Raw genomic sequence first — 23,512 nt, forward strand, 5'->3', positions numbered from 1 at the left:
CAGTACATGCCAGTGTTGGAATTTGACTCTGGGGTAAAACCCATTCTCTTGTGAAAAGAGTGACGGGATTGTTAGAGATCAAGAATGCCAGGACTTTTGTTTTATATTTCTTCCAAAAGGCAACATCACCTCCAGCAGTACAGAGCCTCTTAATGCCCTGGCGGGGCATTGGGCTCAGTACCTTGCAGCCACTGAGCCACCAGTAATGCTCCCTGCAGTAACCCAGGCTTCCTTTGGCTGTCTCCCAGCCAGCTGCTGACCCAACTTAATCTGATGAAGCTTGTGTGATCAGAAGGGATGACAGAATAAGATGATCTGCACGCATGGCTTGGCAGACTCCTGACATCAGTCAAAGGCTACGAGCCACCCCCTCAGCTGGTGCGTCTCGGCGGGGTTCCAGTGAAGGCAATGGAGCTATGCTGATTTACACCAGCTGAGGGTCTGCCCCATGATTTCACAAGAAGAATAGCAGAGGGACTGCATCCCTGGCTGACTTACAGCAGCGCAAAGATAAGATTGCCACCATGTCCTTTGAAAGTCACTGTTCCCTAAAAGTCACTCCCCCCGGTGCTGTTAGCAGTGAGAACCCTGAGAGGTGCTGGCGTTTATTGAGCACATTACTAATCAAGACATCAGCTAATGTCACTTTCCCCTGGCAGCGCCGCTTGGCTACGTGTCCAATTTCAAGGTAACTTCCTACACGAGCACATCCATCTCCCTTGCATGGAGGGCCACCGCAGCAGCCACCGGGTACCGAATCTCCTGGAGCCCAGGGGGAGCGGGCAGAGGTGAGTGCAGATCGGTCGCCATGGTTTGCTTAGGTTATTCACAGAAGGGTGTAGAGGACGTTCAAGCTGGCGATGCAGGGTGTCTGCCCGCGTGGAATATTGCCTGGCCACAGGAGATTGCTTTATTCTAGTTCTCTGGGCCTGCACGGCCGATATCTGCAGAGCTAATGCTCCGAATTGCTGGTGATGGGTGTGAAAAAGCAGGCTCTGTGTGTTACTGCCAGAAGGGTTTGAACCTTCAGCCCTCAGTGCTAAAAGCATAAGCATCCACCAGCTGATTTGAAGGAAAGAGACCCTTAGAATGTAGTGATAGCTCTGGGGTTCTCAAACTGGGGGTCGGGACCCCTCAGGGGGTCACGAGGTTATTACATGGGAGGTCGCAAGCTGTCAGCCTCCACCCCAAACCCCGCTTTGCCTCCAGCATTTATAATGGTGTTAAATATATTAAAAAGTGTTTTTAATTTATAAGGGGGGGGTCTCACTCAGAGGCTTGCTATGTGAAAGGGGTCGCCTGTACAAAAGTTTGAGAACCACTGCTATGGCTGACTCATTAATCTCGTGCACGGACCAGCCACTAGAGGGGAACAAAGATCCACATGCACCAAATGTAGTTTACATGAGCTCCCCTTTGTGGCCACCAGAATAGCTTTGTTTTGTGACAGGTTTCACAGTAACAGCCGTGTTAGTCTGTATTCGTAAAAAGAAAAGGAGTACTTGTGGCACCTTAGAGACTCTCAAATAAACTGGTTAGTCTCTAAGGTGCCACAAGTACTCCTTTTGTTTTGTGAGTATGTCAGGGATTGCGGTCTTGTCTTAATTGGTTTGAGAAATCTTTGGGCCATCGTCTCTTACTCTGTTCATAGAGGAATCAAGTGTTGTCCTCAAGGAATCCCGTTCATTCCAGGGGGTATTCCCCAGTGAAGATTTTGACTGGTTTCCAGACCATTTATGTCACTGATGACTTCTGTGCCTGGTGCCAGTCCGAGGCCAAGGGGGATGCGGCTACAGGGTATGAGGGCTAGCTGCCAGGAAACCTTTCCTCATTCAGCCTCCATCTGCCTTTGTTCAGTTGAATCCCTTCCCTCCTACTTCTCATCCCTTATGCCTCTCTAAATGACTCGCTTCCCCCCACAACTTTGTGTTTACACCCTTCCCCAGAGAGCCTCGGAAATAATACTACTGGGAGGAAAAGCAGTACCCTTTGGAGAAGATCCACTGTTCTTGGTGAATTATATGCACTGTGGTGTCCTTGTCCTTTCAGGAAGAGGAGTTGCCAAGAGCCAGTACCTGGGCAGCAGGGGGCTTGCTTATCACATTGACCATTTGCTGCCTAATACCCACTATACGCTTGGCGTTCGTGCTATGTTCAACAAGTCCGAGGGACCAGAAGTGACTCTCACGCACCGTACCGGTGAGTTCTGCTGTAATGACCCCATCTTGCATGGGACATCAGGGTTTGAACCTACCACCTTCAGCAGAGACCTTTGCCACTTGAACTAAAGGAGCAGCCCTGTTAACTTGCAGCAGTAGTAGACTGTTATCCTTGAGCGGGATGCAACACACATTCTACCTGCATAAATGAATTTAGCCCTTTGGGAACACGCAGTAACATTATACTTGGGGACCCAAATCTTTCGGTCTCTCTCTCTTGTCCAGCTCAGTTCAGCAGTAGGCCCTGTTGTTCCTTATGGGATCTGGAAAAACCCTGCAAATTGCCCCTCCTTCCTTTATGGCAGACTTCACGTGTTTCCAAGGCTCCTTTGTGTGTGAGTGAGAATGCCGCTAGAGCGTGCAGGGCTGAGGACCTGCTGTGTTTGGAACAACTGGATTTTGAAACCCATGGGTAATATTTTTAGGCTGGTGTATAGCAAAACCTCATTATAATGTTCTCTGTCTTTCTTCTTTTTGAACCCAATGGGGGAACTCCCTGTAGAAAAGTTGGTCTGTTGATAAGGTACCGGACTGGGACTCTGAAGATCTGTGTTACACTCTTGGTTTTATCTGTGTGACATTGGGCAAGTCACTTAATGTCTCGGTGCCTCATCTGGCAAAAACAGAAACGATAATAATTCATAGAGTTTAAGGCCAGAAGGGACCAATCAGTTATGTACTCTGACCTCCTGTCTAACAGCGACTAGAGAATTTCCCTCAGTTACCCCTGCATTGAGCCCAGTAACTTGTATTTGACCAACCTCATCATTCAAGTGTCTTCCAGTCAAGACTGGATGCCTATCAAGAGATGGAGAATCTACCATTCCCCTGAGTGGCTTGTTCCAATCGTTACCGTCCTTTCCTGAGGCACTCAGATAGCAGGATCGGGAGTGCCACAGGAAAGCCTATAAACAAAGAAATGGTACTATGGGCTGTTTTCATTTTCTGTCTTGAAGCAGAAACCTGGGCAGTCAGTGCAGAAAGATAGGTCAATGTGGTGCTGAGGTTACGTCTCGGGAATATGTTCTCATGAGAACTTCGGGGTGCTTCCAGTTTATGAGTTAGTATCTGTACCCTCAGGCCTTGGGGTGCTGGATGAGCCAGGGTTTAATACGTTGTTATTGGTTTGTTTATTGCACATCACACACATGATCTACACTTATCGTCATGTGTTGGACGGTAGCAGTGCATACGGCCTCCAGCATGTCACAGAGTCGGAGAGTTTAAGGCCAGAAGGGACCAGCAGTCTGCCCGCTTGGCCACTAAACACCACCCAGCCTCCCCCAGGCCCAGCCCAACAGCCAGAGTTAGGCCAAAGCGTTACAGCTCTCAGCACATTCAACTGTTGTGTGCCAGAGGCAGCGAACGGCAGGACCGAGGCGCTCCAATACCTGAGGCCCCTGCAATGGCAGGCATTAAGTGAGGTATGCCCGGAGGGTGTATACCTAATGCTTCTGGTGAGGATCCTGTGAGATCAGGGATGTAGCCCTGGGCGTACCATGGGCTAGACTCTGATATTCGGACTCTCAGTGGGTAGCACCGTTCTCCAGGCGTAGAACCACTGACGTCAGCAGGCTTAGTCGTGGAGTGGGGTGTCATTCAGTGGCCCGAAAGGCATCGGAATCTGACTCAGATCTCTGTATTTCATTCATTTTTGCAGCCTTGCTCGCAGACTCAAACCCCATCCAGACCGTCCGGGATTTGCGGATCGTTGACATTGGAGTAAACAGCTTGAAGGTCTCCTGGAAAAAGACCCCGGGCGTAACGCACTATAAGATATCCTGGGTCCCATTCAGTGGTAGGCATCCTACTCCACCGGCCACGTAAAGTACAGTGAGAGAGCGCTGGAGGTCCCTAGTACGCTGGAAGTGACTCTCATCTCAGTGTCCCCCGCCTCTTCCCACAGGTGTTCGAGGACAGATTATAAACTGGCAGAGTGGGGACAATGCTTTTAAGAAATTTGGGGTCCTCACCCAGGCTCGTAAGAGTGGGCTGGACCCCTGGTGTGGGGAGTCTTTTGTTCTTCTCTTGTGCTCGTGGTAACTTGGTTTGATTTCCAGCTACAACCATTGTCCCTGGAGGAAAAGCTCCTCTTGGCTGCACCTGCTTTTTTGGCTTCTGCTCAGTTATTCCACCAGCTCACAAGTATGTTTGTGCGTTGCTGGGTGGGTGGGCATGCTAGGCCTGGATGGGTGTTTTCAATCATGGAAGAGGCCCCAGAAGGATCCTGCCCTTTCTCCCTTTCACTGCTGCTTGGCACAGGCTTTGGAGGGGAGGATTAATATTCAAAATGATCTGGACAAACTGGAGAAATGGTCTGAACTAAATAGGATGAAATTCAATTAGGACAAATGTAAAGTACTTCACTTAGGAAGGAACAATCAATTGCACACATACAAAATGGGCAATGACTGCCTAGGAAGGAGGACTGCGGAAAGGGATCTGGGGGTCACAGTTAAATATGAGTCAACAGTGTAACACTGTTGCAAAAAACCCAAACTCCATTCTGGGATGTATTAGCAGGAGTGTTGTAAGCAAGAGACAAGCAGTAATTCTTCCGCTCTACTCCGCGCTGATTAGGCCTCAACTAGAGTGTTGTGTCCATTTCTGGGTGCCACATTTCCGAAAAGATGTAGACAAATTGGAGAAAGTCCAGAGATTAAATGATTAAAGGTCTAGAAAACATGCCCTGTCAGGGAAGATTGAAAACATTGGGTTTGTTTAGTCTGGAGAAGAGAAGACTGAGAGGGGACATGATACCAGTTTTCAAGTACATAAAAGGTTGTTACAAGGAGGAGGGAGGAAAATTATTCTCCTTAACCTCTGAGGACAGGACAAGAAGCAATGGGCTTAAATTGCAGCAAGGGAGGTTTAGGTGACATCAGGAAAAACTTCCTAACTGTCAGGGGGGTTAAGCACTGGGATAAATTGCCCAGGGAGGTTGTGGAATCTCCGTCATTGAAGATTTTTAAGAGCAGGTTAGACAAACACCTGTCGGGGTTATTCTAGATAAGACTTAGTCCTGCCATGAGTGCAGGGGACTGGACTAGATGACCCCTCCAGGTCCCTTCCAGTCCTATGATTCTATAATCCAGGCTGCAAGCCCAGTGGATGTTCAGGAGGCCGCACATCTGCAAAGCACAATCCCTGAAGCATGATGCTCAGTCCTTCTGACTGGGAGGAGCCAGCCATGGCTAGCTCCAGAGTATGTCACCCTTGCTCCTGAGACAGCCGTGGAATCAGGGAGAGACATAAGGTATTTCTCCCTCTCTTTGCAATCTAGTCTTGCCAGATGGGAGGAGTGAGAGCTCCCGGCTCTGCACGCAACCTTCTCAGCTCTCCTCAGCGCTGGTCCCTCCTGGTCCCAATCCAGTCTACACACCTCCACCGTCAATCAGTGAGTGGCCAAGCAGGCCATAGGAGTAGCTCCCTGCACCATCCCATCTCTCCTGGGCCAGTCCCCAGGACTGGCAGCCTCTCCAGGGTCTATCTCCCATTCTAAGGGTATGTCTACACTGCAGTCACGGGGCGTAATTGCTGCTTGTGTGTACGTGCCTGTGCTCGCTTCAATCCAGCTCAGGTACCCGAACAGTGAAGCCATGTCAGCACCCATCAGCCATGCCAGGAATTTCCTAAGGTTCTTGATGGGCTTATACAGCCCGCACTAAACCATGCACTGCCATCGCTTCGCTGCTCTGGTACCGGAGCAAGCTAGACTAAAGCTAGCTTGGAATGTCTAGGATACACCCTTGGAGGCGCTGGCAGGTGGGAGACCTCCATCAGCTGCTGCTGTTTTGCGCAAGTTGCATTTCCTGGCATGCAGGAAGTGAATGGAGGAGAAGAAATGAGGTAACAGTGATCTCTTTTCACGTGGAGAGCTGGTTGAAAACTGAGCAATAAGCTTTGCAGAAACAATTCTAGAACCTTTGCGTTGCATTTTTCCAAATTATGATTGAAATTTTCTGTGTAACCGAGTAAGAGCTTTACAAGCGTTTGGCCTGTTCAGACCCATCTTGGGATTTATTTAAGCAATTGTTTTAAAAACATAAAAAGAACTTAACTTCTGCACATGCCTCATTTTAAAAACAGAAGATGATCCATGACCTTTTTTGAGTAAAATCGCCACGAAAAGTTTCAAGCAATGATTTTTCATAAAAAGTTCCCAGTGTAGGAAAAAGGGAATTTTTTGGATGCAAAAAATTGCCATCTTTTTTTTCCAATGAAAGCCCAACTTTCTGATTTCTCAGGAGCCTCCCAACTCTTGACAATTTTGTGCAGTGTTGAAAATAACAACCTCCACATTAAACAGGAAGAGCCTTAAGGGCTCTCTTTACCAGCTAGTACACCCACATATTGGTAAGGAGGGGCAAACTAAGGGGGTATGGGAAAAACACAGCTGCCCCCTGTCTAACGAGAGAACTCCCGCATTGCCCCTTGACTTGGACCAGCTCTGTCCATATTCTTTGGCTGGGTGGTCCAGAAGATAGAACACTGGACTAGGAGCCATGAGTCTGGGTTCTATTCCCAGCTGTCCCACTGATGCATTATGTGACCTTGTGCAAGTCCCTTAAGCTCACTCTGCCTCAGCTTCTCCAGCTGTAAAATGGGGATAATAACACTTATTCTCCTTTGCCAAGTGTTTTGAGATCTATGGATGAAAAGGACTGTAAAAATAATGCTCGCTACATGAAGCATTGTTACTTTCTCCTGTCATTATCACCAACTGTTCTGTTTTTTTTATTGTTGTTATTAATTAGGTGGCTTGGAAACCTCACGGATTGTTCCAGCAGAGATCATATTTTTCACAATTACCAAGCTGCAGGAGAGCACAACGTACACCATCCGTGTGTCTTCAATGATCCAGGAACGGGAGGGAAGCCCAGTGCTTCTCAGTGCCAAAACACGTGAGTACCGAGGAGACGTGGGCAGACACCAGTATATAGTGTCACCCTTGCAACTGGGAAGTAGATCTGTTCAGGCTGACACTTCTGTGCTCATCTCAAAGTATCAAGAGTTTTAGATCAATTCAAACAAACAACCTAAAGCGTAGGGATCATATCTACAGCTGGAGTAAATCGGCATAGCTCCATTGGTTTGGGTACAGCTACATTGATCTCCACGAGCTAAGGATCTGGCAGTTGCTGACTCGGATTTATGGAGGTTCTGTACCATGCTGAAATCATTCCCTCTGTTCCTACACACGCTGCTAGTGAGGCAGGCTGAATGTCAGCATCACAGCTGGCACATGGATAGGATCCGGGAGCTGATAACCAGCTGGCAGGAATTTCCCACCCACGTGCGGCCTGGCACAATTGGCCAGGTGCAGTCTGGATATTTTGGATCTTCCTCTGAAGTATTTAGCAGAGGCCATGCCAGAGACAAGATACCAAACTCAACAGGCCATCCATCTGTTTCATTTCTGTAATGCCTATCTGGAACTTTTGCCATTGATTTCAGTGGGCCCAGGATTCCACCCTTGTATAATGTGTGTGTCTCCTTTTGGTCCTGTGAAATTCAGTAGATTCTCCCTCTCGAGCTCTTTTGGCTCATGCCATCGATTTAAGCCTTTACACAGTAGCAAACGATCACTGTTTCTTTTCTCTTCCTTTTTAAATAGTGGGTTTTCCTAAAGTGACTCAGTTTGCAGTTCAGGAGAGCACGGAAAGCAGCATTTTACTGAGCTGGACGGGCGTTCCTGGGGCCTCTGCATATTTATTAACATGGCGCCTGGCATCAGGTAACGGCTCTTAGGTGTCATTGATGAACGGCTGTGGGTAAGGAAAGCTAATGTAAGGAAAGAAGAAGAGAATGTGAGTTGGGGAGAGTTGTAGAGTGGGCTCCTTATCTGTCTCCTAAAGATCTCGGGAAGGTCCATATTGCCACAATATCACATCTTCACTATTCTTTGGTTCCCCTTGCTCAGACAGTTATTAGTTCACGACAACATAGGAATTGCCAGACCAGATCTGCCCTAAGGTCCATTTAATCCAGTGTCCTGTCTCTGACAGTGGCAGGAGTGCTCCAGAGGAAGGTGCACGGAACCCCATCATGGATTAAACCACCTACAGAGGAAGTGTCTTCCTAACCCCAGACAATCAGTGGCTGGATTAGGGGCTGAAGCATCAAGCTTTACATCCCTGATCTTTTTCTAATCCAATTTAATGCCACTGTGGATATTCTCTTTGTCCATATAAATGCTTGATCCTTCTTTTGAATCCTGCTCCGCTCTTTCCCTCTTACGTCATTCATTTCCCTCCAAGAAATAAGAGTCTTGTCTAGTAGTGAGTGCAAAGGACTGGGACTTTGGGCTCTCCCCACAATGCCACTCTTCCTGTGCCACCTTGGATGACTCATCTCTGGGCCTCAGTTTCCTAATAAATCCTGGGAGGGATGGTACCTTCCCTACAAGGGTGTTGGGAGACTTAATTGGTCTAAAATTTGTACAGTGCATTGAGATCCTTGTGTGGAAGATGCTGTAGACATGGAAGGTGCTGTAGATGTGAAAGTTTCTGAGTACCCACATCTCCCACTGCCCTCAGTGCTCAAGCAGTAACATGACGGTATTGATGATAGAACTGTGCCTTGAACTAACACCTCTGACACGCCCTCTCCTAACTGCCTCTAAACCTTCCCTTTTTGCCAAACTTTGTGGCTATAATTACAATGTAGGGTGCTCCAGACAGGGTCTGTCTGTGGTTACAATGAGTTTCTTTGTCTCTATATTAACATCAATAAATTTAGGCTTGAAATTAGACGAAGGTTTCTAACCATCAGAGGAGTGAAGTTCTGGAACAGTCTTCCACAGGGAGCAGTAGGGGCAAAAAAACAAGCTTGTTTTAAGACTGAGCTTGATAAGTTTATGGAGGGGATGGTATGAAGAGATTGCCTACAATGGCATGTTGCCCATATGTGACTGCTATGAGCAAATATCTCCAATGGCTGAGGGATGGGACACTAGATGGGAGGGTCCTGAGTTACTACAGAGAATTCTTTCCCCGGTGTCTGGCTGGTGAGTTGCTCACATGTTCAGGGTCCAAGAGACTGCCATATTTGGGGTCAGGAAAGAATTTCCCCCCACCCCGGTCAGATTGACAGAGACCCTGTGGGGTTTCTCCTTACACTGCAGTGTGGGGCATGGATCCCTTGCTGGTTTGAATTAGAGTAAGTGGTGGATTCTCTGTAACTTTAAGTCATCAAATCACAGTTTGAGGACTTCAGTAAGTCAGTCAGAGTTTATGGGCCTACTACAGGAGTGGGTTCTGTGATGTGCAGGAGCTCACACTAGATGATCATGATGGTCCCTTCTGGCCTTAAAGTCTATGAGTAACGTTCCCTCTTTCCTTTCTTTTTTCCAGCGTCTGATCTTTCCACTGAACTGTTGGGAGCAGCTTCTAGATCGTATCGCGTTGCAGACCTGAAGCCAGGAGGGATGTACTCTTTTTCAATAAGACCGCTCTTCGGAGAGACGGAGGGGCCAGAGGTGGTGCTTACTGAGCGGATAGGTATGAGAAACGGAGCCTTGTGTTGCAATTCCTGCTGGTGTCTTTCCTGTCACCACTAGCTCATGAGATGGTGCTTGGCATGGCGTGTTCCCATGCAATCCCGATGCCTTTCAGGGCTAGCTGTGTTCTTACTATGAACTAGTTATGCGATGGATGCAGTTCCCCTCCTTTGTTTGTTTTTTACAGTGGGATCTCGAGGGAATCCTTCCACTCCTGCTCCTACTGTTACTTCTTTACCACCTGCCACTACGAGAGCCTGGTCCGTGGGTTCTAGCAACGCAAGGGCCACTCCTCTTCCATCAGCCACCACCATGACATTAAGAATGACTCCAGCAACCACAGTTGTGACAACTAAAGCGTCGCCACCATTGACCACTCTCTCTGGGCCAAGTGAGTTTGAATCCACATGGGATTCAGTGCTGATGAATTGGTGCATTATAACCTCTTGGATGCTGTGGTCTCCTCTGATCACGAGCTAAAACTGGGTTGCGCTGGGTGAATACTTGGCGGGAAAACCCAAGATCAAAAACAGGTGCTGCAGGAGGCATGTTGGCGATCATAGAATGATAGAATTGTAGGACTGCAAAGGGCCTTGAGAGGTCTTCTGGTCCAGTCCCCTGCACTCTTGGCAGGACTAAGTCTTATCTAGAATAGCCCCGACAGGTGTTTGTCTAACCTGCTCTTAAAAACCTTCAATGACGGAGATTCCACAACCTCCCTAGGCAATTTATCCCAGTGCTTAACCCCCCTGACAGTTAGGAAGTTTTTCCTGATGTCCAACCTAAACCTCCCTTTCTGCAATTTAAGCCCATTGCTTCTTGTCTTATCCTCAGCAGTTAAGGAGAATAATTTTCCTCCCTCCTCCTTGTAACAACCTTTTATGTACTTGAAAACTGTTATCATGCCCTCCTCCCCCAGTCTTCTCTTCTTCAGACTAAACAAATCCAATTTTTTCAATCTTCCCTCATAGGTAATGTTTTCTAGACCTTTAATCATTTTTGTTGCTCTTCTCTGGACTTTCTCCAATTTGTCCACATCTTTCCTGAAATGTGGCACCCAGAACTGGACACAATACTCCAGCTGAGGCCTAAGCAGCGCAGTCCAGAAGGTGGAGCTCTTTCCTCTCTGTCAGCAGGTGAAAGAGCCAAGAGATGTTAGATAATCGCACCTGTTATAATCGTAATAATACTGAGACCACTGCTCTGAAACAGATTGATGAACCATTGTGTCTAATGTCCTGTCTCTGATGGTGATCAGTGTCTAATATATAAAGAAGAGGCATAAAATGCATGTAAGAGCATTGAGGTGTGCAGCGTCATCCCATGGGGGTGAATGTATTATATCTTGTTCACTCAACACACCCTTGAAACCACAAGGCGTGATTGTGTCTCGGACTGTTCTCCCATAAAGAAGAATAGTCCAGCATTTTATGACAAATCCCGTCCAATATGAGACAGATTGGAGACCCAAGGCCTTCCTGTCTGTGATTTACGAACATTCTACCTTCCCTTCGCAGTCTGTGGCAAGTTCAAAGCGGACATCGCGTTCCTGGTGGACGAGTCCTCAAGCATTGGCCAGAGCAATTTCAATAAAGTGAAGGAGTTCCTCTACCGGATCGTCTCCTATTTTCCCAGAATTGGGCCCGAGGGAACACAGGCAAGAGACCATTATTCTATCTATCTATTGTAGGTATCTTTCTTCATTTTATTCATCCTCACAACAACCCTGTGAGTTAAGGGAATGCTGTGAATCTTAAAGAGGCTAAATCACTTGCCTGAGGTCACATAGGAAGTCTGTGGCAGAGAAGGTAATTAAGCCCAGCTCTCCCAAGCCTGAGACTAGCATCCTAACCATTGGGCCAGCCTTCCTCTTGGGCCCCAGCTGGACATTCCCTGTTTTATGCCATTTTCTAGCAATTTCCCCAAACCCCACCCTCACTAAAAAAGATGATCTCCGCGCTATTGAAACCTTGCATTTCAGTGTGCTCACTTTGGGCCTAAGCCAGCGCCCAATGAAGTCCATGGAAAGACTCCTACTGGCTGCCATAGGCTTTGGTACGGGTTCTTTGTTTGTAATGATGCCCTTTGCACACATGATATCTGAATTGGACCTTCAGGCTAAGGCTCCATGTTGCTTTCTTTCACTTGACTAAGGAAGGTGGAGTTCCATGTTCTCATTGCCTGCAGACCATTAATAGCATCCCCCTCCCATGATCATTGCCTTTTACTCGTGTGCTTATATCCATGACCCCTGCTCCTTAGCTCCATCCTGCCACCTTTATCGGCCTCACGTGCTCTTTGGCAGATCGCTGTAGCTCAGTACAGCGAAGAGCCCAGGACTGAATTCCACTTTAACCAGCACAAGGATCGCAATGGAGCTCTCAGAGCCCTCAAGGAGCTGCAGTACACTGGAGGCAATACAAAGACAGGTGCGTACCGTGTATGCATGTCAGTGTTTGCAGGCCACATACATTACAGCTAGAAATATGGGCCCAAGTCACCAAGTCTCGATCTGCATTTGGCTCTCAACTTCCCCAGCAGTCAGGTGGTGTGGTTTTGCTTTCGAGTTTTGAATCAGTCTGTTCTAGAGGTTGATTGGGTGCTTGTGAAGTTAAGATCTAAACTTCTTTAAAGTTTGCATTGGGGGGTGGGTCTAGAGTTTTGGTTTGGACCCATTTTTAATAATTGCCTGGCCATCTATTCTGGTTCTTTCATCATCATTCTAGTTTTTTTGTCTGACCTTCTCTTTATAATTTTATATCCCATCACCCTCCTTAATTTAGTTTTTATACCTAACATGGATCCCTAACCGTAAGGTTACCTATCGACTGGGAATATTTTAAAGAGTGCTTTTAACTCTAAAACATAGCCTTGATCCTAACGCTGATCCTACTAGTCTTACATGCAAGAATTCGCAGCGTTGAGTTTTATGGTTCAGCACTGGATTCTGTTTCCTTGGGATTTATTTAGATCACCGGGTCTGTTCCCTTTCGATGCACGTCTATAACTCTCATTGATATTACTTATGTGTGCACATTAGGTAGGACTTTCAGAAGCCCTTAGTGCTGACCTAGCTCTGCTCCCACGGAAGTCAATGGGGTTTTTTTACCGTTGACTTCAACGGAAAGAGAGAGAGGCCAATTCAGTGTTTTGGAAAACCCCTCCTGTCGGGGATAAAATTATTTACACATCCCTCACCTATGTTGGGAGCATCAAGGCTAGTAAAGTAGCAACTGACCCAAAATATTTCATGTTTTAAAAAAGAAATCCCCCAAACCTTCAGCCGTCTGAAGAGGCGCTGTCTGTAACTACAGGCATGCTAGAGAAGGGTTAGCCATTTAGCTAGTCCGTTCAGACAACATAATTAGGTTTTACCTGGGTTGCTATTGCAAGGACACCGAAATACACACACAGGAGCTTTAAACTGGGGGAAGTTAGCCCTCATTTTATCCTCTCTAAGCTGGTCGCCTAAATAGCTGCCCCTGTCTTGAAGGAACCAGTTAACTAGGATAGAAATTAGAGGAAGGTTCCTAGCTGCCAGACCAGGGGGAGGTTCTGGAGCAGCCTCTTTATATTAGTGGGTGGGGGGGGGGGGCAAACAACCTACCTAGTTTTGAAAAGGCGCCTGATAAATGTATGAATGGGAGTATGTGATAACAGGGGATTGGACTCAATGGCCTAGGAAGTCCCTTCCAGTCTTGACTCCCCTGTTCCTAAAGTGGCTCTGGCACCGATTAATGTCTCTTAATGTGGCCAGCCTGTACATTTTCTAACATGTCCTTTTTTCCATCTGCAAACTGGATCAGACGGACTCAGACCCACAGCACTACTATTCATACACCTGGCACTGCGGGATCTAGGCGTGACTGGTGTGGAGAAAGTAAAGAAGGACGTGTTATTTACTCCTTCTCATAACACAAGAACTAGGGGTCACCCAATGAAATTAATAGGCAGCAGGTTTAAAACAAACAAAAGGAAGTATTTCTTCACACAACGCACGGTCAACCTGTGGAACTCTTTGCCAGAGGATGTTGTGAAGGCCAAGACTATCACAGGGTTCAAAAAAGAACTAGATAAGTTCCTAGAGGATAGGTCCATCAATGCCTATTAGCCAGGATGGGCGGGAATGGTGTCCCTAGCTTCCGTTTGCCAGAAGCTGGGAATGAGCGACATGGGATGGATCACTTGATGATTTCCTGTTCTGTTCATTCCCTCTGGGTCACCTGGCATTGGCCACTGCCAGAAGACAGGAGACTGAGTTAAATGGACCTTTGGTCTGACCCAGTCTGGCCGTTCTTATGTTCTAGGCTGTGCATCTTTCTGCTTTCCTCTAGGTCGTGGCTTAGGCTATGTGCTAAAGGAGTTATTTCAGTCCTCCAAAGGGATGAGACCAACCGTGCCTCGCACGCTGGTGCTAGTGACCGATGGACAGTCCCAGGACGATGTGTTGCCACCCGCCAGAGTGGCACATGCGTTAGGTAGGGATCTTTTCTTGAAAGCCCCGATCCTGCTCCCAGCAAAGTGAATGATAAAACTCCTGTGAGTTTTAGTTGTGCTGGATTGGGTCCTAACATAGTTTATTGTTGGCTTCCTGGGCTCTTATCTCTCCTTCCTTCATTAAAAGTTGTGGGTTTGCCCCTGACCAGACATAATGAGCCCAATACACCTGGGATGAGCTTGACCTAATGTTTTTAGATGAAGAATCTGATCTGTACTGGATTTAATACTCTGATGGCGGACAGCTCAGGGTGGCCAGGTGCCCGGTTTTCGACCAGAAAGTCTGGTTGAAAAGGGGACCTGACGGTGTCCGGTCAGATCTACTGACTGGACACCCAAAGTCCAGTCACTTCAGGTGGGGGAGGCAGGGAGGTGCTGAGTCATCAGCCGTCCCAGCCCCTACTTCGCTGGGGCCGCCTCCTACCTGCATTGGGCGGCTGCAGCTCCCAGCCCCGGCTCCGCGCAGAGTTGGGGGAGAGAGAGGAAGAGCAGTGAGCGACAGGGGGAGGAAGAAAGAGGAGCGAACGGGGGCGGGGTCTCGGGGAAGGGACGGGGCGGGGGTGAGACCTGGGGGAAGGGGCAGAGCCTCAGGGGTGGAGGAGGTTCTGGCATGCCTGCTGGAGTGTCCAGTTTTAAATATTACATAGTTGGCAACCGTACGGGAAACTGATGTCCACATTTTGTCCCAGGCAATGGCAGTGCCAGCTTCTCCCATGCACTGCCCCATGAATGTATCTTGGTACTTCCCGGAGACCAGCTCTGGAGCGGGAGGGGAGTCCAGCCTCACAACCCGTTTGAGATAATCCAATGAGGTTTCCCTGCTCCCATGCTGAGGTCTGTAATGGACTTTCCACGGGGTGGGCTGAGACCAGCACCACCTCATGGGCTTGTCACTCCTCTCTGAGCACTGTGTTGCACTAGTTTGGAGTCTCTGTCCAATCCCTAAATGACAAGAGTTCGTGTAACTGTTCTGTGCCCTTGCCGGCGGTCTTAATGGAGAAGCCACAGGTGGAGACCATGAGCTGGGCATGCCTTTATCAGAGCAAGCCTCGTACCCTCAGCTCCCTCAAGTGACAAAGGGGAACAGATGGCTTAGGGGTTAAGAGTTGACTCCTCACCTCAATGTGAGCAATTTCTAGTGAACCAAGACAAGCTGTGGCCGGGAGCTGAGCCTGACTTTACTCTGCAGTTGAGAATTTCCAAGCTGATGAGTGGATTTAACCCCACAACTCCCATTAATCAGCGTCAATGGGCACTGCGGGGTGAACCCCCCTAGCCAGCTTAGAAGATCTCTGCCCTTATGCCCGTCTAATGAGGGAGCCATTTGTTTCAGGAATCCGGGTCATCGCCGTGGGGGTCTCCAGAGCTGACCCCCAAGAACTGAACAGCATTTTGTTACACCGCAACCTGCAGAATGTTTTCTACATCAGCACCTTTGAGGACTTCCCCCACATCATCCGGGAGGTGATAGAAACCATTTGCTCTGACTCGCTGCATTCGGGAGCCCAACCGCAGCCCGGGGAGGTGAGCTGCTTTCTCCTACACTATTTCCATGTCTATGCTCTATTTCCTACAGCCAGCTCACCTCCCAGAGGTCCCTTCTGGCAGCCTGTGATCGTGGTCCTACCCTGCGTTCTGGTTCAAAGCAAACCCAAAAGTTAAGAATCAGAGAATCGTAGGACGGGCAGGGACCTCGAGAGGCCATCTAGTCCAGTCCCCTGCGCTCCTGGCAGGACTAAGTATTATAAACAAGTCGTCGGGTCTCTTTCTGATCTCACTTATCATCTACCGTTGTCAGCTGGCGGTCATGCTATCCAAGACAGCAGTGTAAATCAGGCACAGATGAAACCAGAATCTGGCCTTTTGCTGGTTATCAGTTAAGTCAGTGGCATATCCATTGCAGGCTGAAAAAACACTTGAGGGAATTGCCAATGCACAGTCGTCTCCTGGTAACAGTTGTCCGCTCAATCTGCCCCTGGTAGTGTGATATCAGTAGTTTGTAACCAACCGGGTCCTTGGACACTGTGATACAGCATGGCCAGAGGGCAGCAGGAGAGGATTCGAAGGGAGCCTTATTCCTTGTTGAGGGAAGAAAGTTTGCTATAGATTAATTAGAGCACTTGAAACCAGTCACCTGATAAAACCTCCCTGCTTCAATCAGACAAGGGAAGGAGTTGGAGCAGAGTGGCTTGGTGTTGGAGCAGAGAGCGGTTTGGAGGAGTCGAAGCGGAGTGGATTGGTGTTGGAGCAGAGAGCAGTTTGGAGGAGTCGAAGCAGAGGGGATTGGCGTTGGAGCAGAGAGCAGTTTGGAGGAGTCGAAGCAGAGGGGATTGGCGTTGGAGCAGAGAGCAGTTTGGAGGAGTCGAAGCGGAGGGGATTGGCGTTGGAGCAGAGAGCAGTTTGGAGGAGTCGAAGCGGAGTGGATTGGTGTTGGAGCAGAGAGCAGTTTGGAGGAGTTGAAGTGGAGTGAATTGGTGTTGGAGCAGAGAGCAGTGTGGAGGAGTCGAAGCAGAGGGGATTGGCGTTGGAGCAGAGAGCAGTTTGGAGGAGTTGAAGCAGAGGGGATTGGTGTTGGAGCAGAGAGCAGTTTGGAGGGGTTGAAGCGGAGGGGATTGGCATTGGAGCAGAGAGCAGTTTGGAGGAGTCGAAGCGGAGGGGATTGGTGTTGGAGCAGCGAGCAGTTTGGAGGAGTTGAAGCGGAGTGAATTGGTGTTGGAGCAGAGAGCAGTGTGGAGGAGTCGAAGCAGAGGGGATTGGCGTTGGAGCAGAGAGCAGTTTGGAGGAGTTGAAGCAGAGGGGATTGGTGTTGGAGCAGAGAGCAGTTTGGAGGAGTCGAAGCAGAGGGGATTGGTGTTGGAGCAGAGAGCAGTGTGGAGGAGTCGAAGCAGAGGGGATTGTGTTGGAGCAGAGAGCAGTTTGGAGGAGTCGAAGCGGAGGGGATTGTGTTGGAGCAGAGAGCAGTTTGGAGGAGTCGAAGCGCAGGGGATTGGCGTTGGAGCAGAGAGCAGTTTGGAGGAGTCGAAGCAGAGGGGATTGGTGTTGGAGCAGAGAGCAGTTTGGAGGAGTCGAAGCAGAGGGGATTGGTGTTGGAGCAGAGAGCAGTTTGGAGGAGTCGAAGCGGAGTGGATTGGCGTTGGAGCAGAGAGCAGTTTGGAGGAGTTGAAGCGGAGTGGATTGGCGTTGGAGCAGAGAGCAGTTTGGAGGAGTTGAAGCGGAGTGGATTGGCGTTGGAGCAGAGAGCAGTTTGGAGGAGTCGAAGCAGAGAAGATTGGCGTTGGAGCAGAGAGCAGTTTGGAGGAGTTGAAGCGGAGTGGATTGGCGTTGGAGCAGAGAGCAGTTTGGAGGAGTTGAAGCGGAGTGGATTGGCGTTGGAGCAGAGAGCAGTTTGGAGGAGTCGAAGCGGAGTGGATTGGCGTTGGAGCAGAGAGCAGTTTGGAGGAGTCGAAGCGGAGTGGATTGGCGTTGGAGCAGAGAGCAGTTTGGAGGAGTCGAAGCAGAGAAGATTGGCGTTGGAGCAGAGAGCAGTTTGGAGGAGTCGAAGCAGAGGGGATTGGCGTTGGAGCAGAGAGCAGTTTGGAGGAGTTGAAGCAGAGTGGATTGGTGTTGGAGCAGAGAGCAGTTTGGAGGAGTCGAAGCAGAGGGGATTTGCGTTGGAGCAGAGAGCAGTTTGGAGGAGTCGAAGCAGAGAAGATTGGTGTTGGAGCAGAGAGCAGTGTGGAGGAGTCGAAGCAGAGGGGATTGGCGTTGGAGCAGAGAGCAGTTTGGAGGAGTTGAAGCGGAGTGAATTGGTGTTGGAGCAGAGAGCAGTTTGGAGGAGTTGAAGCGGAGTGGATTGGTGTTGGAGCAGAGAGCAGTTTGGAGGAGTCGAAGCAGAGGGGATTGGTGTTGGAGCAGAGAGCAGTTTGGAGGAGTCGAAGCAGAGGGGATTGGTGTTGGAGCAGAGAGCAGTTTGGAGGAGTCGAAGCAGAGGGGATTGGTGTTGGAGCAGAGAGCAGTTTGGAGGAGTTGAAGCAGAGGGGATTGGCATTGGAGCAGAGAGCAGTTTGGAGGGAAGCAGAGGAGAGTTTGGAGAAGTGCTGCAGTGGGCTAAGAAGACCAACACCCTATGTAAAGGGATACATGGTTTGTGCAGAGGGAGGGCAGGAAGCCGCACAAGCTGAAGGGCAGGAGAGGGAAGTAGTCCAGGGGAAGGAACTAGTTCAAGTGGTTTACTGCTATCCCTAGGGTCCCTGGGTTGGGACCCGGAGTAGAGGGCAGGCCTGGGTCCCTCCCTCGCCACTCCCCTCCTCTAGGACACTAGTGGGGCAGTCAATACCCCAGTTCAGAAGCAAGAAATGGTGCCCTGAACCCTCCCCAAGAAAAGAAAGTGCAAGACCCATCAAAGTAGTGCCAGCAATTTGCCACAACACCCATAATCCTCTTTGATAAGACAAAAATCTAACTCAAGCTGTGTGTTGTAGGTTGCTAGACAGGATATGGTCAAACTGCAGCAGGTTGGTGGCATGGAGAGCAACTCATCGGTCCATGATCCAGCTTCTGCTGATCCAGAAATCCAAAGACCAGAGGGGCCATGCAGTCTCAGGTGCTCAAAGGTAAGAAGAGTGATAACAGCTCAGTAGGGTGTACTTGGGGGAGTATATTGCGTAAGACACATGCAGTGAGCGCACTCATTAGTTTGGGGTTAATCCCCTACCACCTTGCTCCAGTTTTATGCTGGTGTAACTGAGCTGTCTTGAATGGAATTGCATCAGCATGAAATAGGAGCAGTGGCCAGTCAAGGCTCTTTACCTCTGGAGACATGGGCACAAGCCATGGCTTAGGTCACCAGTTGTCCACCTTTGGAGATCTCATCCTCAGACCTGTCATTTGTGCACTCCACAAACACGCAGCATCTCATTGCATGAGGAGCAACCTGTGACCTCTCATCATTATCAACTTGTTTCTCGTGGGCATTGCAGATGAATTCATAGATTTCAAGGTCAGAAGGGACCATTATGACTATCTGGTCTGCTCTCCTGCATAACACAGGCCAGGGAACCTCACCCAGTAACTTCTGCATCAAGCCCATAACTGCTGTTTGAGCTATAGCATCTAATTTAGAAAGACATCCAGTCTTGGTTTAAAGACTGCAAGTGGCAGAGAATCCACCATCTCCTCAGGCAAGTTGTTCGAATGGTTAGTGGCCTTCCCTGTTAAAAATGTGCCGTGATATTTTAGGAGGATTTGAATGCCAAGCAGGATATGGTCTGCTGCATTTATTTAATAGTCTCCTATGAGCCATTGCCTTTCCCTCTGTTAAAAATAAAACATCAGTCAGTTCTTGCCTGCATTGGGTAGCACCAGCATCTGACCCACCATAAAGGCAAGGAGAGAGGAGGAGCAACTGTAACAGTTGACCATGCTAACCTACTGGAAGGGATGGGGAGCCATTTCTTATCAGTTCTGCAATAAGGGGCCGGGGGAGGAAGTGCAATTATTTTTCTTCCTATTTACTGTGTTGCCATCACAGCTTCTGTTCTTATTCTGTTACAGGCGCCTAAGGGAGAGAAGGTAAATATTCTAGCCAGCTGCGGGATTTCACTCTTCAAGGGGAACACACAAGCCTTGGCATTTACATGCTACGCTGGAGGGGACCAGAGAAATACCCAAGACAGACACTGTAGATAGGCCTCCGGCTAGAGCCATGAAACAGCCAGGAGGAGATTGTTGCCTGCATTGGGCTCTGGATGAGAGATCTCTCCAAGTCAAAATAGTAACGGAAGGGCAGGGCTCAGGGCCTGAACCCCTTGAGTCACCTTGCCACAGGCTGACATGTACCAACTATCTGGGCGTTAATCTGGGTAACTCAGAACAGGAGAGGTGTGTTTGGATTACGAGGGTTGGGTTGGGAGCTCACCTCCAGCTGAAGTCAAATTAGGGACTGTATTTCTAGATCCGAAATCCTGGATCCAAACACTCCTACTCTCTGCTGGACACTGTTTACCAATCCAATGCGACAAGCACATACTCTTTGGCCTTGTCTAGATTAGGATAAAAGGTGTTTAAAAAAAAAAGTGCCCGCCAATGCATTTTAAAAGCCTGCTGTAAATAGGACAAGTTGTAAGTTAGCTGATAGGGGTGAACCCTTTGGGATTAGAAATGTGCTTCTCGGATTAACAGTAGGGGGAGACAATACAGTCAGATAGTTCCAAGCTATGAAGCTGTTGTTCCATATAGAGGAAGGGTAGTCCAGTGGTTAGTGTCTAGGAGACACGGGTTTAATTCCCAGCTGTGCCACAGACTCCCTTTGTGACCAGGGGCAAGTCACGAAGGCTATGTCTACACTGCAGCTGGGAGCATTGCTTCCCAGTGCGCACCGATGGATTTGAGTTAGCGTGCTACAAGGACAGCATAGGGAGGCTAGATTCCCAGGCCAGAAGGGACCAATGTGATCATCTAGTCTGACCTCCTATAGAACAAAAGAATTTCTGAGGAGAATATTTGTTGGAAAAGCATCCAGACTTGATTTTAAAATGGTCAGTGATGGAGAAGCCACCACAACCCAGTGGTTAGCTACTCTCTCTTTTACAGATTTATGCCTTATTTCCAGTCTGAAATCATAGAATCATAGAAGATTAGGGTTGGAAGAGTCCTCAGGTGGTCATCTAGTCCAATCCCCTGCTCAAAGCAGGGCCAACCCCAACTAAATCATCCCAGCCAGGGCTTTGTCAAGCCTGATCTTAAAAACCTCTAAGGATGGAGATTCCACCACCTCCCTAGGTAACCCATTCTAGTGCTTCACCACCCTCCTAGTGAAATAGTGTTTCCTAATATCCAATCTAGACCTCCCCCACTGCAACTTGAGATCATTGCTCCTTGTTCAGTCATCCGCCACCACTGAGAACATCCGAGCTCCGTCCTCTTTGGAACCCCCCTTCAGGTAGTTGAAGGCTGCTATCAAATCCCCCCTCAGTCTTCTCCTCTGCAGACTAAATAACCCCTTCTGCACACTGAGCACTCCCTGGGGTTCTGGATCACGCCTTACTGCTCTATCAGCCTGGATTCCTCCCTCACTAGAATGAGCGAGCTGGCCAGGCCCCAAAGCAGCAATGAAAAGGTTAACAGGTAATCACATGGTCAGTGCCTGATGGAAATTATGGACACTTATCCCCCCTGGGTCACTAGGTTGAACTCAGCCTCTCTCTGTACCTAGGGCAGGCATGGCAAGGGGGGCAGCTCAGCTCACACACACACACGGACCCGCTGGCTACACACACAGGTGGGTCCCCTGTGCTACCCTAGTCTCATTTCTGGTTTTAGCGGGCTGGCTCGAGCAGAGCTGACACATTTGCAGTGTAAACCTTACTGTCGTCTCTCTGGGCCTCAGATCCCATCTGTACAAGGGGATCGCAGCACTACCCGACACACTGATCCCACAGCAGGTTTTTGCCGCTATCTTCAGGATCAAGCCCTTAGCAGTCCCACCCATCTAATCAGAACCCAGTTGCTTGGGTTAATTAAAAGTAGACGAGAGAAAGCAGGGCAGAGAACGCCTCTGAGCTAGGAGTGGGAAGGGGGCTCTTCTTTATTTCATCTCTGCCAAATTCTGTTCAGTTCCAGTGATGTAACTCTTGCGGGGAGAGGAGGAGGAGGAGGAGGAGGATGTACTGAGTCAGTGCCTAGAGGCTGCAGTCTCATTGTGCTAGGCGCTGTACAAACACATAACAAAGAGGGGACCCCTACCTAGAGGGCTTACCATCTTGTTGCACCTGTGCAGCTGAGAACAGGATAGGCCTGTAATCGGTGGAGTATTTCCCAGGTCCTGTAACTGAGCAGACCCCTTCCCCGCCCCAGTTAAAGCTCTCTCCACCCTGTTCTGCTGCGCCTCCTCGTGTGACTCTGTTTCCTTGTCGTGCAGGGTGAGAGAGGTCCACCTGGAGAATTGGTGAGTCCGATCAGAGAAGATCCTCCACGTGAACCAGGAAATACATTGTCCCAATGGCTTGAGGCCTGGGACAGGCTTCCTGGGACAGGGGGAAATATAAGCAAAGCATAACATCCAGTGGAGGCTAATGGGGTATGAATGTATCCTCTGGGGAGTGAAGTTCACCCTTCTACAGAGGATTGGATTTCTAAAGGGATCCAATAACTCCTTCCCCACCTCTTGTTGTAAATGGCTGAGTAGTGGGCTAAATGGCCCTTCCCAGGGCTCTGTTGGATGGGTTGATCTGTGTTTCTTTGGAGGGTAATAATGTCTTGAATTTTTTTTCCCACTTTTCCTTTTCAAGAGCTTCACCGGTTTGCTGACTGGAGGCAGTTACGATCCATACAACTTTGTCGTAAAGGGAGAGAAGGGAGAGAGGGTGAGTCTCGCAGCAGGAGTGATGCACTGGATTAATTAGCACATGGCTAGGTAATTAATAGTTACAAAAGACTGCCCCAGAGCATGGTGCATTTAATGTGTCCTGTTCCCTGTTGGCTTTGAAAATCAAACAGGAAGGAAGGTGTGTGTGAGAGAGGGAGAGAGAGACATGCCTGGACGTGATGCTTTATTTTTCATTTCTCAGAGATCATTCTCCCTGCGAACAGAAAGGGGAGACCAGAAACTGATGTCTCATTAATAGGGGAGAAGCCATTATATCCCATGGGCCACAGCTTCCTGCATGGCTGAGCAGGACTGGGCTGCTGAGGTCAGGGCTGGGGCATTGTTGAACTCAAGAGCCAAAACAACCCAGAATAAAAACGCTGAACGAGTCCCAGCAGGCTGTTTGGTTGCTAGCTCAGGACTCCTGTGTCCCAGAACATGAGGAATCCACAAGGAATTAGGGATGGATAATCCCAGCAGAATTCAGGCCTTTGCAAACCCCATCAAACCAATTTTCAAATTCACAAAACTTGTCTGAGCTGGGAAATCCCATGTGCTCACGGCTGGTTTTCCCCCAAAGGGCATCCAACCTGTGATAAAACACTGATGAATTTTTCTAGAGAAAGGGAAGCCAGTGCTGTTCATAGAATATCAGGGTTGGAAGGGACCTTAGGAGGTCATCTAGTCCAACCCCCTGCTCAAAGCAGGGCCAATCCCCAATTTTTGCCCCCGATCCCGAATGGCCCCCTCAAGGATTGAACTCACAACCCTGGGTTTAGCAGGCCAATGCTCAAACCACTGAGCTATCCGTCCTCCCTCCCATATTAGAACATCCTCTCCCACCACTGCACAAAAAAGTGACTGTTGACCAGAGTTATTGGAGGCTGGCAGTTCTTTCCACACCACCCAAGCTCTGCCCCATCTTTGACCTTGTTACTTTCCATGTATTTA

The 23,512-nt window shown here is 48.9% G+C and overlaps 1 protein-coding gene across 1 annotated transcript; it reads left to right on the forward strand.

Moving 5' to 3' along the window:
- The first annotated feature begins 2,150 nt into the window (after nucleotides 1-2,150).
- LOC122465960 (collagen alpha-1(VII) chain-like) lies at nucleotides 2,151-9,858 on the forward strand. The gene is made up of 6 exons (XM_043547325.1): nucleotides 2,151-2,199; nucleotides 3,880-4,017; nucleotides 6,977-7,123; nucleotides 7,837-7,956; nucleotides 9,575-9,721; nucleotides 9,836-9,858. Exons 1-6 carry the CDS (start codon nucleotides 2,151-2,153, stop codon nucleotides 9,856-9,858), a joined length of 624 nt encoding a protein of 207 aa, XP_043403260.1.
- Nucleotides 9,859-23,512: the final 13,654 nt, after the last annotated feature.

Source organism: Chelonia mydas, chromosome 1 (assembly GCF_015237465.2).
Source record: "Chelonia mydas isolate rCheMyd1 chromosome 1, rCheMyd1.pri.v2, whole genome shotgun sequence".
Taxonomy (NCBI): domain Eukaryota; kingdom Metazoa; phylum Chordata; order Testudines; family Cheloniidae; genus Chelonia; species Chelonia mydas.

Bases quoted from the DNA above. Each gene is read 5' to 3' on its own strand.
- LOC122465960 (XM_043547325.1), top strand. From the start codon at position 2,151: ATGTTCAACAAGTCCGAGGGACCAGAAGTGACTCTCACGCACCGTACC. The intron at 4,018-6,976 runs GTAGGCATCCTA...GTTATTAATTAG, and splicing joins ATCCTGGGTCCCATTCAGTG to GTGGCTTGGAAACCTCACGG. The intron at 7,957-9,574 runs GTAACGGCTCTT...TCTTTTTTCCAG, and splicing joins AACATGGCGCCTGGCATCAG to CGTCTGATCTTTCCACTGAA.